The sequence below is a fragment of the Ranitomeya variabilis genome, chromosome 4, assembly GCF_051348905.1.
Source record: "Ranitomeya variabilis isolate aRanVar5 chromosome 4, aRanVar5.hap1, whole genome shotgun sequence".
Classification (NCBI taxonomy): domain Eukaryota; kingdom Metazoa; phylum Chordata; class Amphibia; order Anura; family Dendrobatidae; genus Ranitomeya; species Ranitomeya variabilis.
Window position 1 is genome coordinate 401,933,439 of NC_135235.1, and position 17,900 is coordinate 401,951,338.

Here is a 17,900-nt window from a genome sequence, read left to right on the forward strand (position 1 = left end):
TTCTGCACCCATAGGAAAGCATTGATCCGCTAACTTCCCGCATAGGGCTGTGCCACGATGCGGGAAGTAAGCGAATAATGTGCGGTTGCTACCCGGGGTGGAGGAGAGGAGACTCTCCTCCAGGCCCTGGGAACCATATTTGGGGTAAAAAAAAAAAGAATCAAAATAAAAAATAATGATATACTCACCTCTCAGCGCTGCACGCGGCCGTCCCGTCTCAGTTGCTGTGCGAGCAGGACCTGCGGTGACGTCGTGGTCATATGACCGTGATGACGCCGCGGTCACATGACCGTGACGTCACGAAGGTCCTTCTCGGCACAGCATCTTTGGAACCGGACCGCCGCGTGCAGCGCCGAGGAGATCGAGACCTCAGAGGGTGAGTATATAACCAGTTTTTGTTATTTTTAACATTACTATTGTTGATGCATATTGCTGCATATGCAGCATCAATAGTATAGGAGTAAACCCGTAGCGGAAACCGCGGAATAAACCGCGATAAATCTGCAGGGATAACCGCAGCGGTTTTGCCCCCGCAGAGAACCCGCAGAGCACACCGCAAAGTGTGCACATAGCCTAAATGCTTTGTGAGGTTGCCATGCTTAACGAAACACTCCCATCAAATTTGTTATCCTTTTAATATATTGAAATCATATAATAGGGCACTCTTTACTTACAATTGCTCATTTCATCTTTCTACCCAGCTAATTCTTCTCTTTTCCATTAGGTCTGACATCACGTGATTAAAGGGAACCTGTCACCCCCCCAGTCGTTTCAAACTAAAAGAGCCACCTTGTGCAGCAGTAATGCTGCATTCTGACAAGGTGGCTCTTTTAGTTCTGGGTGCTGTAACTAGAGAAATAATCCGTTTTTTAATTTGTAAGAAATACCTGGTCTTCAGTCAAGGAGGCCGGCATTTCCCCCCTGCTTTAGACGCCACACAGCTGTCACTCACATCTTCTTGGCGCCGGGCGCTGCCTCCTCCTCACCGCTGTTTTCAAAATAGCCGGCGCCTGCGCTCTTTTCCCCTGCCTGGTGCAGGCGCAGTGAGCGCTGCCCGTCTTTCATCATATGCAGCCCAGCTGGCTGCGCCTGTGCGGCCGCCCTGCCTGTGAATCCCAGCCCCGCAATGTGAATAAATCATAAGTCACTGCGGGGCTGGGAATCACAAGCAGGGCGGCCGCACAGGCGCAGTCAGCTGGGCTGCATATGAGGAAAGACGGGCAGCGCTCACTGCGCCTGCACCAGGCAGGGGAAAAGAGCGCAGGCGCCGGCTATTTTGAAAACAGCGGCGAGGAGGAGGTGGCGCGCGTCGCCAAGAAGATGTGAGTGACAGCTGTGTGGCGTCTAAAGCAGGGGGGAAACGCCAGCCTCCATGACTGAAGACCAGGTATTTCTTACAAATTAAAAAACAGATTATTTCTCTAGTTACAGCCCCCAGAATTAAAAGAGCCACCTTGTCAGAATGCAGCATTACTGCTGCACAAGGTGGCTCTTTTAGTTTGAAACCACTGGGGGGGGGGGGGGGTGACAGGTCCCCTTTAAAAACGGATGGGCTGAATCCTTCTGAGCTCTATGTAGGAAGAGGAGGTCAATCAATTTCATGAGTCACTGCAGAAGTCAATGGCTGAAAGAGGGGCTGAGCAGCTGTTCAGGAGTTGAAAAAGGGGTCGATTTTTGCAGGGACAAGAGACTTTCTGTTTTTACATAGAGCAGAGAAGACTGAAGAATTAACTTGGTAGAAGGGCAAAATGAACAATTGTAAGTGCACACTGCTATATAATATGATTACAACATAGTAGGAGAAAAACCGATGGGAGTGCTTATATAAAAATGCAATTGTCACACTCTGCAGCTATAGGGCCTATCTCGTATGAACGCTACAGTGAGTGGTTCTTCAAATTGCTCTTGGCAGCTATATGGCCCCTCTCCTGAGCTATGATGTTTAGAGTTCATTCATGGTACAAAAAGTCTTGCTACACTCCTATCAGGAATAAAGCCAGTCTCCTGTGTGAACTCCATGATGTCTTGAGAGGTTGCTCTTTGTAAGAAGGCACTTGTCACACTGAGCAGCTATATGGCTTCTCCCTTGTGTGAATTCTTTAATGGCTTTTCAGATGGCCCTTTCTAACAAAGCACTTGTCACGCTCGGAGCAGCTATATGGCCTCATCTGTGTGAACTCTTTGATGTTTTGTTAGTTCACTCTTAGTACTAACATTTTTGCTACACTCTGAGCAGCCATTATGCCTCTCCCCTGTGTGAACTCTATGATGTTTTGTTAGGTCACGCTTGGTACTAAAAGTCTTGCTACATTCTAAGCAGAAATATGATCGGACCCTTGTGTGAACTTTATGATGTTTTGTTAGGTCGCCCTTTGTACAAAAAGTCATACTACACTCTGAGCAAGTATAAGGCCAATCTCCTGAGTGCACATTTTCATGTTTCTCCAGCCCTTCTTCTGTTAAGTAAGACCTGTTACACTGTAAGCAGAAATAAGGCTTATCCATTGGGTTTTTTTTATGATGATGCTCAAGTTCATCTTGGCTTACTAATGACATATTGCAGGAGCAAGAGTACAGTTTTGTCTGTCTTTTGTGTGCAGAAAGCTCTGATTTGGTCCTAAAAGCGGTCCCACATTTATGACAGAACGCCATTTTTTCCCCAGTGTGGATTGTTTGATGATCAACAAGATTTGCTTGATTCTTAAAAATCTTTCCACATTCAGTGCATTGAGGTAAATTCTGAGCCATGGGGATGCTCTGATGTACAGCAAGGGATGATTTACTAATATATGTTTTCCCATATTCCCAGCAAGAATATGGCTTTGCACCCTTGTGGATTTTAAGGTGTCTGCCAAGGTGATGTTTAAGAGCAAAAGACTTTCCACATACAGTGCACAGGTATGGCTTTTCTCCGGTGTGAACTTTGTGGTGACGAAGGAGATGTGATTTATCCATGAAAGTTTTTCCACATTCACTGCAAGAAAATAAACAGTCTTCACTGTGAATTTTCTGATGGTTTTGAAGAGCAATGTTAGTAGGAAAACATTTTGTACACAGAGAACATTTAAAGGATTTCTCTTCTATATGAGTGCCCTGGTGTTTAGTAAGGTTCCATTCCTGACTGAAACTTTTACCACATTCAGGACAAATGAATGGTTTCTCTCCTGTGTGGACCTTCTGATGTCTTGTTAAATCTGCTTTACAAATAAAGGATTTCTGGCATTCAGAACATCTGTACGGTTTTCTCCCAGTGTGGATAATCTGGTGTCTTAAAAGTTTGGAGTTTTGTTTAAAAGACTTCAAGCATATTGGGCATGTAAACTCTTTCTCCTTCATATTGGTTCTTTGAGGTTTTCCAGTTGTAGCATAGCTAGGAAAATCTGGGGAGAGAAAAAAAAAAAAAGAATCTCACTCTTTAGGTTTACCATCCACCACATGAAGAGACATTACTTATTTAAGTTACATGCCCACCAGTGCCATCAAGAATAGGAGATGCAATGAGTAAGAAGAGTTCAAAACAACTTAGCAATGTGAATGTGAAGCGCTACCAGGACGGTGAGCAGACTGCAAAGTATGTCCTACGAGGAACGGTTAAAGGATCTGGGAATGTTTAGCTTGCAACAAAGAAGACAGGGGACTTAATAGCAGTGTACAAATATCTGAAAGGATGTCACAGTTTAGAGGGATCATTCTTATTCTCATTTGTACATGGAAACACGGTAAACACTGGAATGAAACTGAAAGGGAGAAAATGCAGATTAGATATTAGAAAAAACTTTATGACAGTGAGGGTGATCAATGAGTGGAACAGGCTGCTACCAGAGGTGGCAAGTTCCTCCTCAATGGAAGTCTTCAAACAGAGGCTGGACAGACATCTGTCTGAGATGGTTCAGTGAATCCTGCATTGAGCATGGGGTTGGACACGATGACCCTGGGACGTCCCTTCCAACTCTAACATTTTATGTTTTTATGTTGACATGATGTTTTGTTGAAGAGAACCTGTCATCAGGATCATCCATGTTAAAACTATAGGTATGGGAAGAATTACGCTGACATATTGATGTAATGCCTTTAGTGTAAAAATCTGTAGCCTGGTATTCGTTAAATCATCATGATAAATTTTGGTTTCTTCGGTCCTTCGGGGCGAGACTTGTGGGCAGCTCAGAGGGCTCAACCACGGACCCTCCGCTGCCTGTGTTGCATTCATCATCATACGTTCATTTAAGTTTTGCACTGGCACAGTGTTAGCTCTTGGTGGCATTCTTGCTGGTTGCGGTCTCTATGAAAATGGCGCTGGCACATGTGCAGATCGACCACTAGCAGTCTTCAGGAAAATGTGCTGGAAGAGTACATGCACCATTTTCGGCGCCGTTTTCCTGAAAACCGCCAGAGGTTGATAATCACAAGTGCTGGCACCATTTTCATGAAGACCCCCACCATTGAGAGCTTGCAGAAGTTCAATCAGAGCGGCACCGATAACAGAAAATGATAGCGGCTGTATATATATAATACTAGGGGCAGAGAACTTAAATTTGTGGTGCTTTAAAAGGGTTGTTTCACAAAGTACATTTTAAACACTATATCTGGGAATAAAAATACGTTCCACAATTGGATGCATTTACATTTTATTTCTTGTAGTGAGATAATCTTATACAGTAATTTACTACCTCACAACCAGGAATGTCACTTTTTTGTGGTTTTGCATCAGTTTACGTAAAGAATATGCTTACAACTGAACATTTGGTTTTCTTTTTATATTGTGAATCAAACAACAAACAGGACAAAAGTACTGAAAACTTCAGTGTGCATAGGTATTCTCCCCCTAAAGTCAGTACTTTGTAGAGCCTCCTTTTGCTGTAATTACAGCTGCAAGTCAGTTTGGTTAAGTAACATAGTAACATAGTAAGGCCGAAAAAAGACATTTTTCCATCCAGTTCAGCCTATATTCCATCATAATAAATCCCCAGATCTACGTCCTTCTACAGAACCTAATAATTGTATGATACAATATTGTTCTGCTCCAGGAAGACATCCAGGCCTCTCTTGAACCCCTCGACTGAGTTCGCCATCACCACCTCCTCAGGCAAGCAATTCCAGATTCTCACTGCCCTAACAGAAAAGAATCCTCTTCTATGTTGGTGGAAAAACCTTCTCTCCTCCAGACGCATAGAATGCCCCCTTGTGCCCGTCACCTTCCTTGGTATAAACAGATCCTCAGCGAGATATTTGTATTGTCCCCTTATATACTTATACATGGTTATTAGATCGCCCCTCAGTCATCTTTTTTCTAGACTAAATAATCCTAATTTCGCTAATCTATCTGGGTATTGTAGTTCTCCCATCCCCTTTATTAATTTTGTTGCCCTCCTTTGTACTCTCTCTAGTTCCATTATATCCTTCCTGAGCACCGGTGCCCAAAACTGGACACAGTACTCCATGTGCGGTCTAACTAGGGATTTGTACAGAGGCAGTATAATGCTCTCATCATGTGTATCCAGACCTCTTTTAATGCCCCCCTTGATCCTGTTTGCCTTGGCAGCTGCTGCCTGGCACTGGCTGCTCCAGGTAAGTTTATCATTAACTAGGATCCCCAAGTACTTCTCCCCGTCAGATTTACCCAGTGGTTTCCCGTTCAGTGTGTAATGGTGATATTGATTCCTTCTTCCCATGTGTATAACCTTACATTTATCATTGTTAAACCTCATCTGCCACCTTTCAGCCCAAGTTTCCAACTTATCCAGATCCATCTGTAGCAGAATACTATCTTCTCTTGTATTAACTGCTTTACATAGTTTTGTATCATCTGCAAATATCAATATTTTACTGTGTAAACCTTCTACCAGATCATTAATGAATATGTTGAAGAGAACAGGTCCCAATACCGACCCCTGCGGTACCCCACTGGTCACAGCGACCCAGTTAGAGACTATACCATTTATTGCCACCCTCTGCCTTCTATCACTAAGCCAGTTACTAACCCATTTCCACACATTTTCCCCCAGACCAAGCATTCTCATTTTGTTTTCCAACCTCTTGTGCGGCACGATATCAAACGCTTTGGAAAAATCGAGATATACCACATCCAATGACTCACCGTGGTCCAGCCTATAGTTTACCTCTTCATAAAAACTGATTAGATTGGTTTGACGGGAGCGATTTCTCATAAACCCATGCTGATATGGAGTTAAACAGTTATTCTCATTGAGATAATCCAGAATAACATCCTTCAGAAACCCTTCAAATATTTTACCAACAGTAGAGGTTAGACTTACTGGCCTATAATTTCCAGGTTCACTTTTAGAGCCCTTTTTGAATATTGGCACCACATTTGCTATGCGCCAGTCCTGCGGAACAGACCCAGTCGCTATAGAGTCCCTAAAAATAAGAAATAATGGTTTATCTATTACATTACTTAGTTCTCTTAGTACTCGTGGGTGTATGCCATCCGGACCCGGAGATTTATCTATTTTAATCTTATTTAGCTTTTGGGTTAGATTGGTGACCCTTAATATAGGGTTTTCATTGTTTCTTGGGATTTCACCTAGCATTTCATTTTCCACCGTGAATACCGTGGAGAAGAAGGTGTTTAATATGTTAGCCTTTTCCTCATCATCTACAACCATTCTTTCCTCACTTTTTTTTAAGGGGCCTACATTTTCAGTTTTTATTCTTTTACTATTGATATAGTTGAAGAACAGTTTGGGATTAGTTTTACTCTCCTTAGCAATGTGCTTCTCTGTTTCCTTTTTGGCAGCTTTAATTAGTTTTTTAGATAAAGTATTTTTCTCCCTATAGTTTTTTAGAGCTTCAATGGTGCCATCCTGCTTTAGTAGTGCAAATGCTTTCTTTTTACTGTTAATTGGCTGTCTTTCTTCTTTGTTTAGCCACATTGGGTTTTTCCTATTTCTAGTCCTTTTATTCCCACAAGGTATAGACAGCTTACAGTGCCTATTTAGGATGTTCTTAAACATTTTCCATTTATTATCTGTATTCTTATTTCTGAGGATATTGTCCCAGTCTACCAGATTAAGGGCATCTCTAAGCTGGTCAAACTTTGCCTTCCTAAAGTTCAGTGTTTTTGTGACTCCCTGACAAGTCTCCCTAGTGAAAGACAGGTGAAACTGTACAATATTGTGGTCGCTATTTCCTAGATGCCCGACCACCTGCAGATTTGTTATTCTGTCAGGTCTATTAGATAGTATTACGTCTAAAAGTGCTGCTCCTCTGGTTGGATTCTGCACCAATTGTGAAAGATAATTTTTCTTGGTTATTAGCAGAAACCTGTTGCCTTTATGGGTTTCACAGGTTTCTGTTTCCCAGTTAATATCCGGGTAGTTAAAGTCCCCCATAACTAGGACCTCATTATGGGTTGCAGCTTCATCTATCTGCTTTAGAAGTAGACTTTCCATGATTTCTGTTAAATTTGGGGGTTTGTAACAAACCCCAATGAGAATTTTGTTACCATTTTCTCCTCCATGAATTTCGACCCATATGGACTCGACATCCTCATTCCCTTCGCTAATATCCTCCCTTAAAGTGGACTTTAGACAAGACTTTACATAGAGACAAACCCCTCCTCCTCTCCGATTTTTACGATCCTTTCTAAACAGACTGTAACCCTGTAAGTTAACTGCCCAGTCATAGCTTTCATCTAACCATGTCTCGGTTATTCCCACTATGTCAAAGTTACCTGTAGATATTTCTGCTTCTAGTTCTTCCATCTTGTTTGTCAGGCTTCTGGCGTTTGCAAGCATGCAGTTTAGAGGATTTTGTTTTGTTCCAATCTCCTCGCTGTGGATTGTTTTAAAAATGTTCTTACCTCCCTTCTGAGTATGTTTTCCTGGGTCTTCTTTGTTCGAGTCTAATGTTTTTCTTCCCGTCCCCTCTTCTTCTAGTTTAACGCCCTCCTGATGAGTGTAGTGAGTCTTCTGGCGAATGTGTGTTTCCCAGGTTTGTTGAGGTGTAGTCTGTCTCTGGCGAGGAGTCCATCGTACAAGTAATTCACACCGTGGTCCAGGAATCCGAATCCTTGTTGTTTGCACCATCGTCTTAGCCAGTTGTTCGCATCAAGGATCCTGTTCCATCTCCTAGTGCCATGCCTGACTACTGTCTCTATAAGCTTTCCACATCTTGCCAATGGGATGCAAAACTGCTCCAGCTCCTTCAAGTTAGATGATTTCCTCTGGTGAACAGCAATCTTCTAGTCTGATCACAGATTCTCAATTGGATTAAAGTCTGGGCTTTGACTAGGCCACTCCAAAACATTTACAAAAAGATAGCGGTTGGTATGTATATTACTAGGGTAAGAACTTATATTAGTGGTGCTTTAAAATGGTTGTTTCACAAACAAAGTACATTTTAAAACACCAGATCTGGGAGTAAAAATAAGTTCCAGAATTGGATGGGTTTTAAAAAAATGTCCCTGTGCTGAGATAATCTTATAAATGTGCCCTTGCGGTGTATTGTGTAACGGCTGTGTCTGACCGTGGTCAGATCATAACAGTTCCTGGCTAGGAGAGGAAGCAAAAGAGTACACAGACATTACAGCACAGGATCGCATCTGATTCTTTCTTTGAGTAAAACATTGCTTAAAACAGGCAGGGAAATATTTACAGCTGATTCTTTTTGTTTTGTGAGGTAGTTGTCTGTATACTGCTTTCTCATATAGGGCCTACATTTTTCACATGCCCATAGAAGCAAGAACAAGGTGGAGGTGTGATTTTCAGGTAATCTCTCCCAGTACCCTCGCTTATCTTCCCTTCTCTTGAAGTTAACAAAGTCAGACCTTTCCACCCCCTTCTCTCAGTTGTGTACTACCTCATGGCCAGTCCCACTAGTTCCTAGATCACTTTGCAACTTGGCTTTCTCACTTTCTACCCTGAGACATTACTACTCTTAATATGGAGGACTTTAGCATCCTTACTAATAATCCACTCTCCCCATTTGCCATTCATCATCTATCGCTAACATCATGTATAGGCTTTTCACAACTTACTAACCCTCCATCCAACACATGAAGATGGGAAAAAATGTATATGCTTAGTGTATGATCTTATTAACTCCACTCTCCCACCACTGATTAGCTCTGTCAAAATTTGTCACCTCACTAAGGCCATCCTTACATACTACACATACAAATATCTACGTGCCATCAATACCTAGCAGCTTATTAAGAATTTGCAGTCATCATTGGCCCCACTATCCTCCCTCTCTTTTCCTTACTCAACGTTAACCCCTTCCTGACGTCGGACGGGATAGTACGTCCGACGTCAGGTCCCCTGCTTTGATGCAGGGCTCCGCGGTGAGCCAGCATCAAAGCTGGGACATGTCAGCTGTTTTGAACAGCTGACATGTGCCCGCAATAGCGGCGGGTGAAATCGCGATTCACCCGCCGCTATTAACTAGTTAAATGCCGCTGTCAAACGCAGACAGCGGCATTTAACTACCGCATCCGGCCGGGCGGCCGGAAATGACGTCATCGCCGACCCCCGTCACATGATCGGGGGTCGGCGATGCTTCAGTATTGTAACCATAGAGGTCCTTGAGACCTCTATGGTTACTGATCGCCGGTAGCTGTGAGCGCCACCCTGTGGTCGGCGCTCACAGCACACCTGATTTTCTGCTGCATAGCAGAGATCTGATGATCGCTGTTATGTAGCAGAGGCGATCGAGTTGTGCCTGCTTCTAGCCTCCCATGGAGGCTATTGAAGCATGGCAAAAGTAAAAAAAAAAAGTTAAAAAAAGTGAAAAAAATAAAAAAAAACATAAAAGTTTAAATCACCCCCCTTTCGCCCCAATCAAAATAAATCAATAAAAAAAAAAAAAATCAAACCTATACATATTTGGTATCGCCGCGTTCAGAATCGCCCGATCTATCAATAAAAAAAAAGCATTAACCTGATCGCTAAACGGCGTAATGAGAAAAAAATCCGAAACGCCAGAATTACGTTTTTTTGGTCGCCGTGACATTGCATTAAAATGCAATAACGGGTGATCAAAAGAACGTATCTGCACCAAAATGGTATCATTAAAAACACCAGCTCGGCACGCAAAAAATAAGCCCTCAACCGACCCCAGACCATGAAAAATGGAGACGCTACGAGTATTGGAAAATGGCGCAATTTTTTTTTTTTTTTTAGCAAAGTTTGGAATTTTTTTCCACCACTTAGGTAAAAAATAACCTAGTCATGTTAGGTGTCTATGAACTCGTAATGACCTGGAGAATCATAATGGCAGGTCAGTTTTAGCATTTAGTAAACCTAGCAAAAAAGCCAAGCAAAAAACAAGTGTGGGATTGCACTTTTTTTGCAATTTCACCGCACTTGGAATTTTTTTCCCGTTTTCTAGTACACAACATGGTAAAACCAATTATGTCGTTCAAAAGTACAACTCGTCCCGCAAAAAATAAGCCCTCACATGGCCAAATTGACGGAAAAATAAAAAAGTTATGGCTCTGGGAAGGAGGGGAGTGAAAAACGAATACGGAAAATCCCACGGTCATGAAGGGGTTAAAACACTGTAAAACACTGGAAATTGCCCTCATGTAGCAGCATCCCTTACATACACACAGAAAGAAGAACCAAGACGAGAACACCGGACACTGGTCAAGGAAAGAGTGTGGGACACGGAACAGTAAAGAAAACACCTTTATTAGACAATGGAAAGAAAAAGGAGGAAGTAAATCTCCAGCGTGAAACTTGGATAAAAGTTCAATTTATTTAGACAAATCCATTAAAATCCTTGTTTCATAGTGGTACAGCAAATGATGGGGTATCATCACCCCATCATTTGCTGTACCACTATGAAACAAGGATTTTAATCCTAAAGTGCAGGCCCCTGTAACCAACCTCAGTACCGACGATATGGTCAATTATTTATAAGAGAAAACTGACCATATCTGACTGGAAATTTTTTCTTAATCTCTCAATATCATGGATCCTCTTCCCTCCCGAACATCATCAAGTTCAGGTTCTCTCTTTCAACCGGTCACAAAAGAGGATACCAGGCTCTACAATCTACAACAGTGATTCTAATCCTGATAACGTCCTCCAGTCCCTCTCCCTGGCTATCATTGCCCACCTAATCATTGCGGAAAATGACACATTTTTATTTTTATTTTTTAAAACAACTGTGGATTTTTTTCCACCGTTTAAATAAAAAAGAACCTATACATGTTTTGTACCTATAAATTTGTAATGACCTGGAGAATCAGTTTTAGAAGGTCAGTTTTAGCATTTGGTGAACATGGTAAAAAAAAATAAAAAAAATAGTGGAATTGCATGTTTTTTTAGCAATTTCATAGTAACATAGTTATTAAGGTTGAAGGAAGACTTTAAGTCCATCTAGTTCAACCCATAGCCTAACCTAACATGCCCTAACATGTTGATCCAGAGGAAGGCAAAAAAAAAACATGTGGCAAAGAGTAAGCTCCACATTGGGGGAAAAAATTCCTTCCCAGCTCCACATACGGCAATCAGACTAGTTCCCTGGATCAACGCCCTATCAAGGAATCTAATATATATACCCTGTAACATTATACTTTTCCAGAAAGGCATCCAGTCCCCTCTTAAATTTAAGTAATGAATCACTCATTACAACATCATACGGCAGAGAGTTCCATAGTCTCACTGCTCTTACAGTAAAGAATCCGCGTCTGTTATTATGCTTAAACCTTTATTCCTCCAGACGTAGAGAATGGCCCCTTGTCCCTGTCTCAGATCTATGATTAAAAAGATCAGCAGAAAGGTCTTTGTACTGTCCCCTCATATATTTACACATATATTTATACATTAAAATAAGATCACCCCTTAGCCTTCGTTTTTCCAAACTAAACAGCCCCAAGTGTAATAACCTATCTTGGTATTGCAGACCCCCCAGTCCTCTAATAACCTTGGTCGCTCTTCTCTGTACCCGCTCTAGTTCAGCTATGTCTTTCTTATACACCGGAGACCGGAGACCAGAACTGTGCACAGTATTCTAAGTGTGATCAAACTAGTGACTTGTATAGAGGTAAAATTATGTTCTCCTCATGAGCATCTATGCCTCTTTTAATGCATCCCATTATTTTATTTGCCTTTGTAGCAGCTGCCTGACACTGGCCACTGAATATGAGTTTGTCATCCACCCATACACCCAGGTCTTTTTCATTGACGGTTTTGCCCAGAGTTTTAGAATTAAGCACATAGTTATACATCTTATTACTTCTACCCAAGTGCATGACCTTACATTCATCCCCATTAAAGCTCATTTGCCATTCATCAGCCCAAGCTTCTAGTTTACATAAATCATCCTGTAATATAAAATTGTCCTCCTCTGTATTGATTATCCTGCAGAGTTTAGTGTCATCTGCAAATATTGAAATTCTACTCTGAATGCCCCCTACAAAGGTCATTAATAAATATGTTAAAAAGAAGAGTACCCAATACTGACCCCTGTGGTACTCCACTGCTAACCGCGAACCAGTCCGCGTGTGCTCTATTGATAACCACCCTTTGTTTCCTATCCCTGAGCCAGCTCTTAACTCACTTACACATATTTTCCCCTATTCCCATTATTCTCATTTTATCTATCAGCGCACTTGGATTTTTTTCCCGTTTTTCAGTACACGATATGGTAAAACTAATGGTGTCTTTCAAAAGTAGAACTTGCCCCACAAAAAACAAGCCCTCACATGGCCATATTGATGGAAAAATAAAAAATGCATGGCTCTGGGAAGCAGGGGAGCAAAAAACAAATGCAAAAGAAAATGGGCTGCGGCATGAAGCGGTTAAAGATCTGGCTAGTTCAGATCTTGTCTGATGTATGTAGCCCTTGTAACTAGGGAGATTTAAGTTCTGTGGGATTTCTATATCTTAAAAGGAAAATGACATTGGTCATATGCTCGAAATTCAGGCTAATTAATAGCCCTGGCTTTCACTGGTTGGGAGGTTTAAGTGTAACTTTTGTGTCACGGTTCATACCGTACTGCCAACAATATGTCACGGATCCCAACAATATATCAGGGATCACGGGGAGGATATCTTTATCATCCCCACTACTCACACCAATTTGTCTCGAACCGGGGTTGTTTGATTGCCCCTAGTTCCTTCTGAAGGTGATTTATCTATATCCCTCTTTCCAGTTCCAGTTTGGAACTTGCAGCTCTCTGGTGCCCCCCCCCCCCCCCTCTTACCCTCAGGTCAGTTTAGATACTGCACCTAGGGTAATTAGTCACCTGAAAGGCTGCCTGCTATGTACTGGCTATTGGGCACGCTACTGCGAGGGCGAGATAACTACTCCCTCACAGGCGAAAACAATAATTATCAATGCCGCTGGTCACTGCAAAGAAGCCCAATCGCACAGTACAAAGTCACTGCCACCAGCTCCGATTCCACCAAAGGTTAACGGGTCCGGAGCCAACCCAAATCAGTAGCGTAATTCACCTCAGAGGAAGAGACAGTTCGTTCAGAACTGCAACTAGTTCCTGCAAAAACAAGCCCTCGTACTGCTAATTGGACTGAACTAATTTGTTGTAAGCGTAATGCAACTATTAAGTTACTAACACTCCAGAGAGAGAAGACCACGGGTGGGTTGGCAATACTAGATCCATGCATATACTTTAAAGCTTCACAGATGTAGCATTTTCATGGCTGGGAAACAAGGGATTCTATGGGCAAGGTTGGAAGCCTGGTCTTTCAAGACGAGAAATGCTTTCACCTATTCACATTTTAGAGAGGAAGGGGGGCTGCCGGGAAGGAGATAGACCAACTTTAGCACTAATGTACAAGGTGTGGGATAGGGAAAAGATTATTGGGAATTACCGGTTGTTCCAAATTTACTCCGTTATAGAGTAATCATAAGTTGGGGATGGGAGCTGAGGGGAATACAAACGGTGTTGAAATTTACTAGAAAATGGTACACTTAAGAGCTTCAATAAACTTCAACCAGCGTATGGATTTTCCCGGGCTTCCTTTTTACAATAGAGGCAAGTGTTAGTTTGGTGATGCAGCACCCATACTTCAAAAAAGTTATGCACGCGACCCATTAGTAGCTGCAAAATATACAACGTGTCTAATCTCTAGAATGCATCAGCAACTACTGCAGTCCCGTTCCAGCGGCCATAATTGGACAGTAAAACTAAAATGGGAATAGGATGTGGGGCAGGTTATGGAAGAGCAGTGAAAGGAGTTATTGGAGCATGTTCCTAGACTGTCCCCATGAGAATTTCAGAGACTCTCACAGATATACCTCATGAATGTGGAATGCCCTAGATGTGGTGCAGAGGACGTGCATTTAATGCACATGTTTTGGGAATGTAGATGTTTGGGCTCATATTGGACAAATACCTTGGCCCTAATAGAAAGGATTTCGGGTTGCAACTTCAGGCGGACCCCAAGATATGCGTGTTTGGGTATCTGGGAGAGTCGACAGATTTTGATTTCCCGTTGGCTATTGGATTATCACAAATATTTTACCAAGCTCGCAAACTAATTGCATTGCATTGGTTGGATGCTCAGCCTCTGTCAATTAATGAATTAATAAATAGAATAAATTATAACATATGGTTGGAAAGGGGGTATATAGAAAGAGAAAAGCAATAAAGAAATTTGAAAATATATGGGGACCCAAGTTGAGAGAGAGAGAGAGAGAGAGAGAGAGAGAAAAAATAAATAAAAAAAAATAAAAAAAATAAGGGACGGATCTGGCACAAAGCGGATGAAACGCATGTCCATCAGGCACAATCCGGCACTAATACAACTCTATGAGAAGAAAATGGATCCGGAGTGTAAAAAAAACGGATCAGTTTTTTTAAAAAATTGCCGGCTTGTGCAACAAAAAACCTGATGTGTGAAAGCAGCCTCATCCAACATCTTGCGACCACCTTCCGGGCCATGTAAAGTAGTCTAGCAATCGCCTCCTTCAAGGCATTATCCACCACTATATCCTCCACATACCCCAGAAGGCACACCACCGGCTCTTTTGGAATCACACATCCATATGCCCCCTCAATTCGACTCAGGATAACTATCCAAAAAGAGGCCAGTCTTGGACACGTCCACATCATATGATATATCCCTGCACCATCATTCCTGAAGAAGGTCTCAGGCCAGCTTTAACCCCTTTACCCCTAAGGGTGGTTTGCACGTTAATGACCGGGCCAATTTTCACAATTCTGACCACTGTCTCTTTATGAGGTTATAACTCTGGAACGCTTCAACGGATCCTGATGATTCTGACATTATTTTCTTGCGACATATTGTACTCCATAATAGTGGTAAAATTTCTTTGATATTACCTGCGTTTATTTGTGAAGAAAACTGAAATTTGTTGAAAATGTCGCAATTTTCCAACTTTGAATTTTTATGCCCTTAAATCACAGAGATATGACACACAAAATACTTAATAAGTAACATTTCCGACATGTCTACTTTACATCAGCACAATTTTGGAACCATTTTTTTTTTAGGGAGTTATAAGGGTTAAAAGTTGATTAGCAATTTCTAATTTTTACATCACCATTTTTTTTTTTAGGGACTAGATCACATTTGAAGTCACTTTGAGGGGTATATATGATAGAAAATACCCAAGTGTGATACCATTCTAAAAACTGCACCCCTCAAGGTGCTCAGAACCACATTCAAGAAGATTATTAACCCTTCAGGTGTTTCACAGGAATTTTTGGAATGTTTAAAAAAAAAAATGAACATTTAATTTTTTTTTCACAAAAAATTTACTTCAGCTCCAATTTGTTTTATTTTACCAAGGGTAACAGGAGAAATTGGACCCCAAAAGTTGTTGTGCAATTTGTCCTGAGTACGCTGATACCCCATATGTGGGGGTAAACCACTGTTTGGGCGAACAGCAGAGCTCAGAAGGGAAGGAGCACCATTTGACTTTTCAATGCAAAATTGAGTGGAATTGAGATAGGACGCCATGTCGCGTTTGGAGAGCCCTTGATGTACCTAAACATTGAAACCCCCCACAACTGACACCATTTTGGAAAGTAGACCCCCTAAGGAACTTATCTAGATGTGTGGTGAGCACTTTGACCCACCAAGTGCTTCACAGAAGTTTATAATGCAGAGCCGTAAAAATAAAAAATCTTTTTTTTTCACAAAAATGATCTTTTCGTCCACAATTTTTTATTTTCCCAAGGGTAACAGAAGAAATTGGACCCCAAACGTTGTTCTGCAATTTGTCTTGAGTACGCCGATACCCCATATATGGGGGTAAACCACTGTTTGGGCGCACGGCAGAGCTTGGAAAGGAAGGAGTGCCATTTGACTTTTCAATGCAAAATTGACTGGAATTGAGATGGGACGCCATGTTGCGTTTGGGGAGCCCCTGATGTGCCTAAACATTGAAACCCCCCACAAGTGACACCATTTTGGAAAGTAGGCCCCCTAAGGAACTTATCTAGATGTGTGGTAAAGCACTTTGACCCACCAAGTGCTTCACAGAAGTATATAACGCAGGGCCGTGAAAATAAAAATTCTTTTTTTTTTCTTCCACAAAAATTATTTTTCAGCCCCCAGTTTTGTATTTCCCCCAAGGGTAACAGGAGAAATTGGACCCCAAAAGTTGTTCTCCAATTTGTCCTGAGTACGCTGATACCCCATATGTTGGGGTAAACCCCTGTTTGGGCACACGGGAGAGCTCGGAAGGGAAGGAGCACTGTTTTACTTTTTCAACGCAGAATTGTCTGGAATTGAGATCGGAGGCCATGTCGCGTTTGGAGAGCCCCTGATGTGCCTGAACAGTGGAACCCCCCAATTCTAACTGAAACCCTAATCCATCACACCCCTAACCCTAATCCCAACGGTAACCCTAACCCGGTTTCTCTAACTGTTTCGATCTCGACTTACATCTGCTAATATCTCTAAATAGCAATCCTCTCAAGTATGCCTTCATAGCATCCCAAACAATAGATATGTCAGCACTTCCTTCATTAATAACAAAGTATTCTTCCACTTCCCGCAATATATTCTCTAGATCTAAACTGTGTAACCAAGCAGGGTGAAACTTCCACTCTCCCCTGTGCCCCGCTTGTGTCCCCGCCGACCGCAATTCTACCTCAATCGGACTATGGTCTGAAATAGCTCGAGACAGATATTTCACATCCCTTACCATGGAGTTCAACATCCCATTGCCAAGGGCCTCTCTTTCTTATTGTTAAATAAAAAAGTAAAGTGTGTTTATTTAAAAAAGAAAGGACTTTATTCTGGCTGTGTGTTTATTTACAATACAACTATAGGATTATTAATGAATAGGTGTCTTGCTAAGCAGTGGGCCTTCATGTCACTGGACAATACAAATGTGACCCCACTTGCCACCGCCACAGGGCAAGTGGGAAGAGCCAAAATTGGCACATCTAATACATGCGCCTTTTCTGGGTGGTTGCAGGCTGCTATATATAGGCTGGTAAGGTTGGGGGGGGGGGCAAAATCCATGGCCCCTTACCAGCTTGATAATACCAGACCCCAGCTGCCTGCTTTAGCTTGGCTGTTTGTAAAAAAAATGGGGGACCCCACGTCTTTTTTAAATAATTAAAAAAAAAAAAAAGGCATGGGGACCCCTCTATTCTTGATAACTAACCTTGCTAAAGCTGACAGCTGAGTGTTGCAGCCCGCAGCTGTCAGCTTTGCCTGCTGGTTATCAAAAATACAGTGGAACCCACACGGTTTTCTTCCTTTTGTTTTTAACTTATTTATTTAGAGCACAGACGGCAGCTGATGAATGCTCTCATCAGCCGCCGCCAGCTCTCACTGTGGCAGCAGGTGTAGGCTGATGCGAGTACTTGTCCCATCAGCTGACGTCAGTGACCAGAGATAAACATTTCAACTTCAGTCACATCAGCGGACTCACACTGTCATTTGATGATTTTACCGCCAACCAGAGGCAGTGATTGACGTACTGTCATG

The 17,900-nt window shown here is 42.1% G+C and overlaps 1 protein-coding gene across 6 annotated transcripts in view; it reads right to left on the reverse strand.

Annotated features, from left to right (window-relative positions):
- Window positions 1-1,516: 1,516 nt before the first annotated feature.
- LOC143764897 (uncharacterized) overlaps window positions 1,517-17,900 on the reverse strand; it is a 43,109-nt gene continuing 26,725 nt past the window's right edge. For all 6 annotated transcript variants that reach the window (XM_077250982.1, XM_077250978.1, XM_077250981.1 and 3 more), the window contains one exon: window positions 1,517-3,380. In XM_077250982.1, the coding sequence (XP_077107097.1) occupies window positions 2,155-3,380 (1,226 nt within the window). In that variant the 3' untranslated portion in view covers window positions 1,517-2,154. The remainder of the gene's footprint in view (window positions 3,381-17,900) is intronic.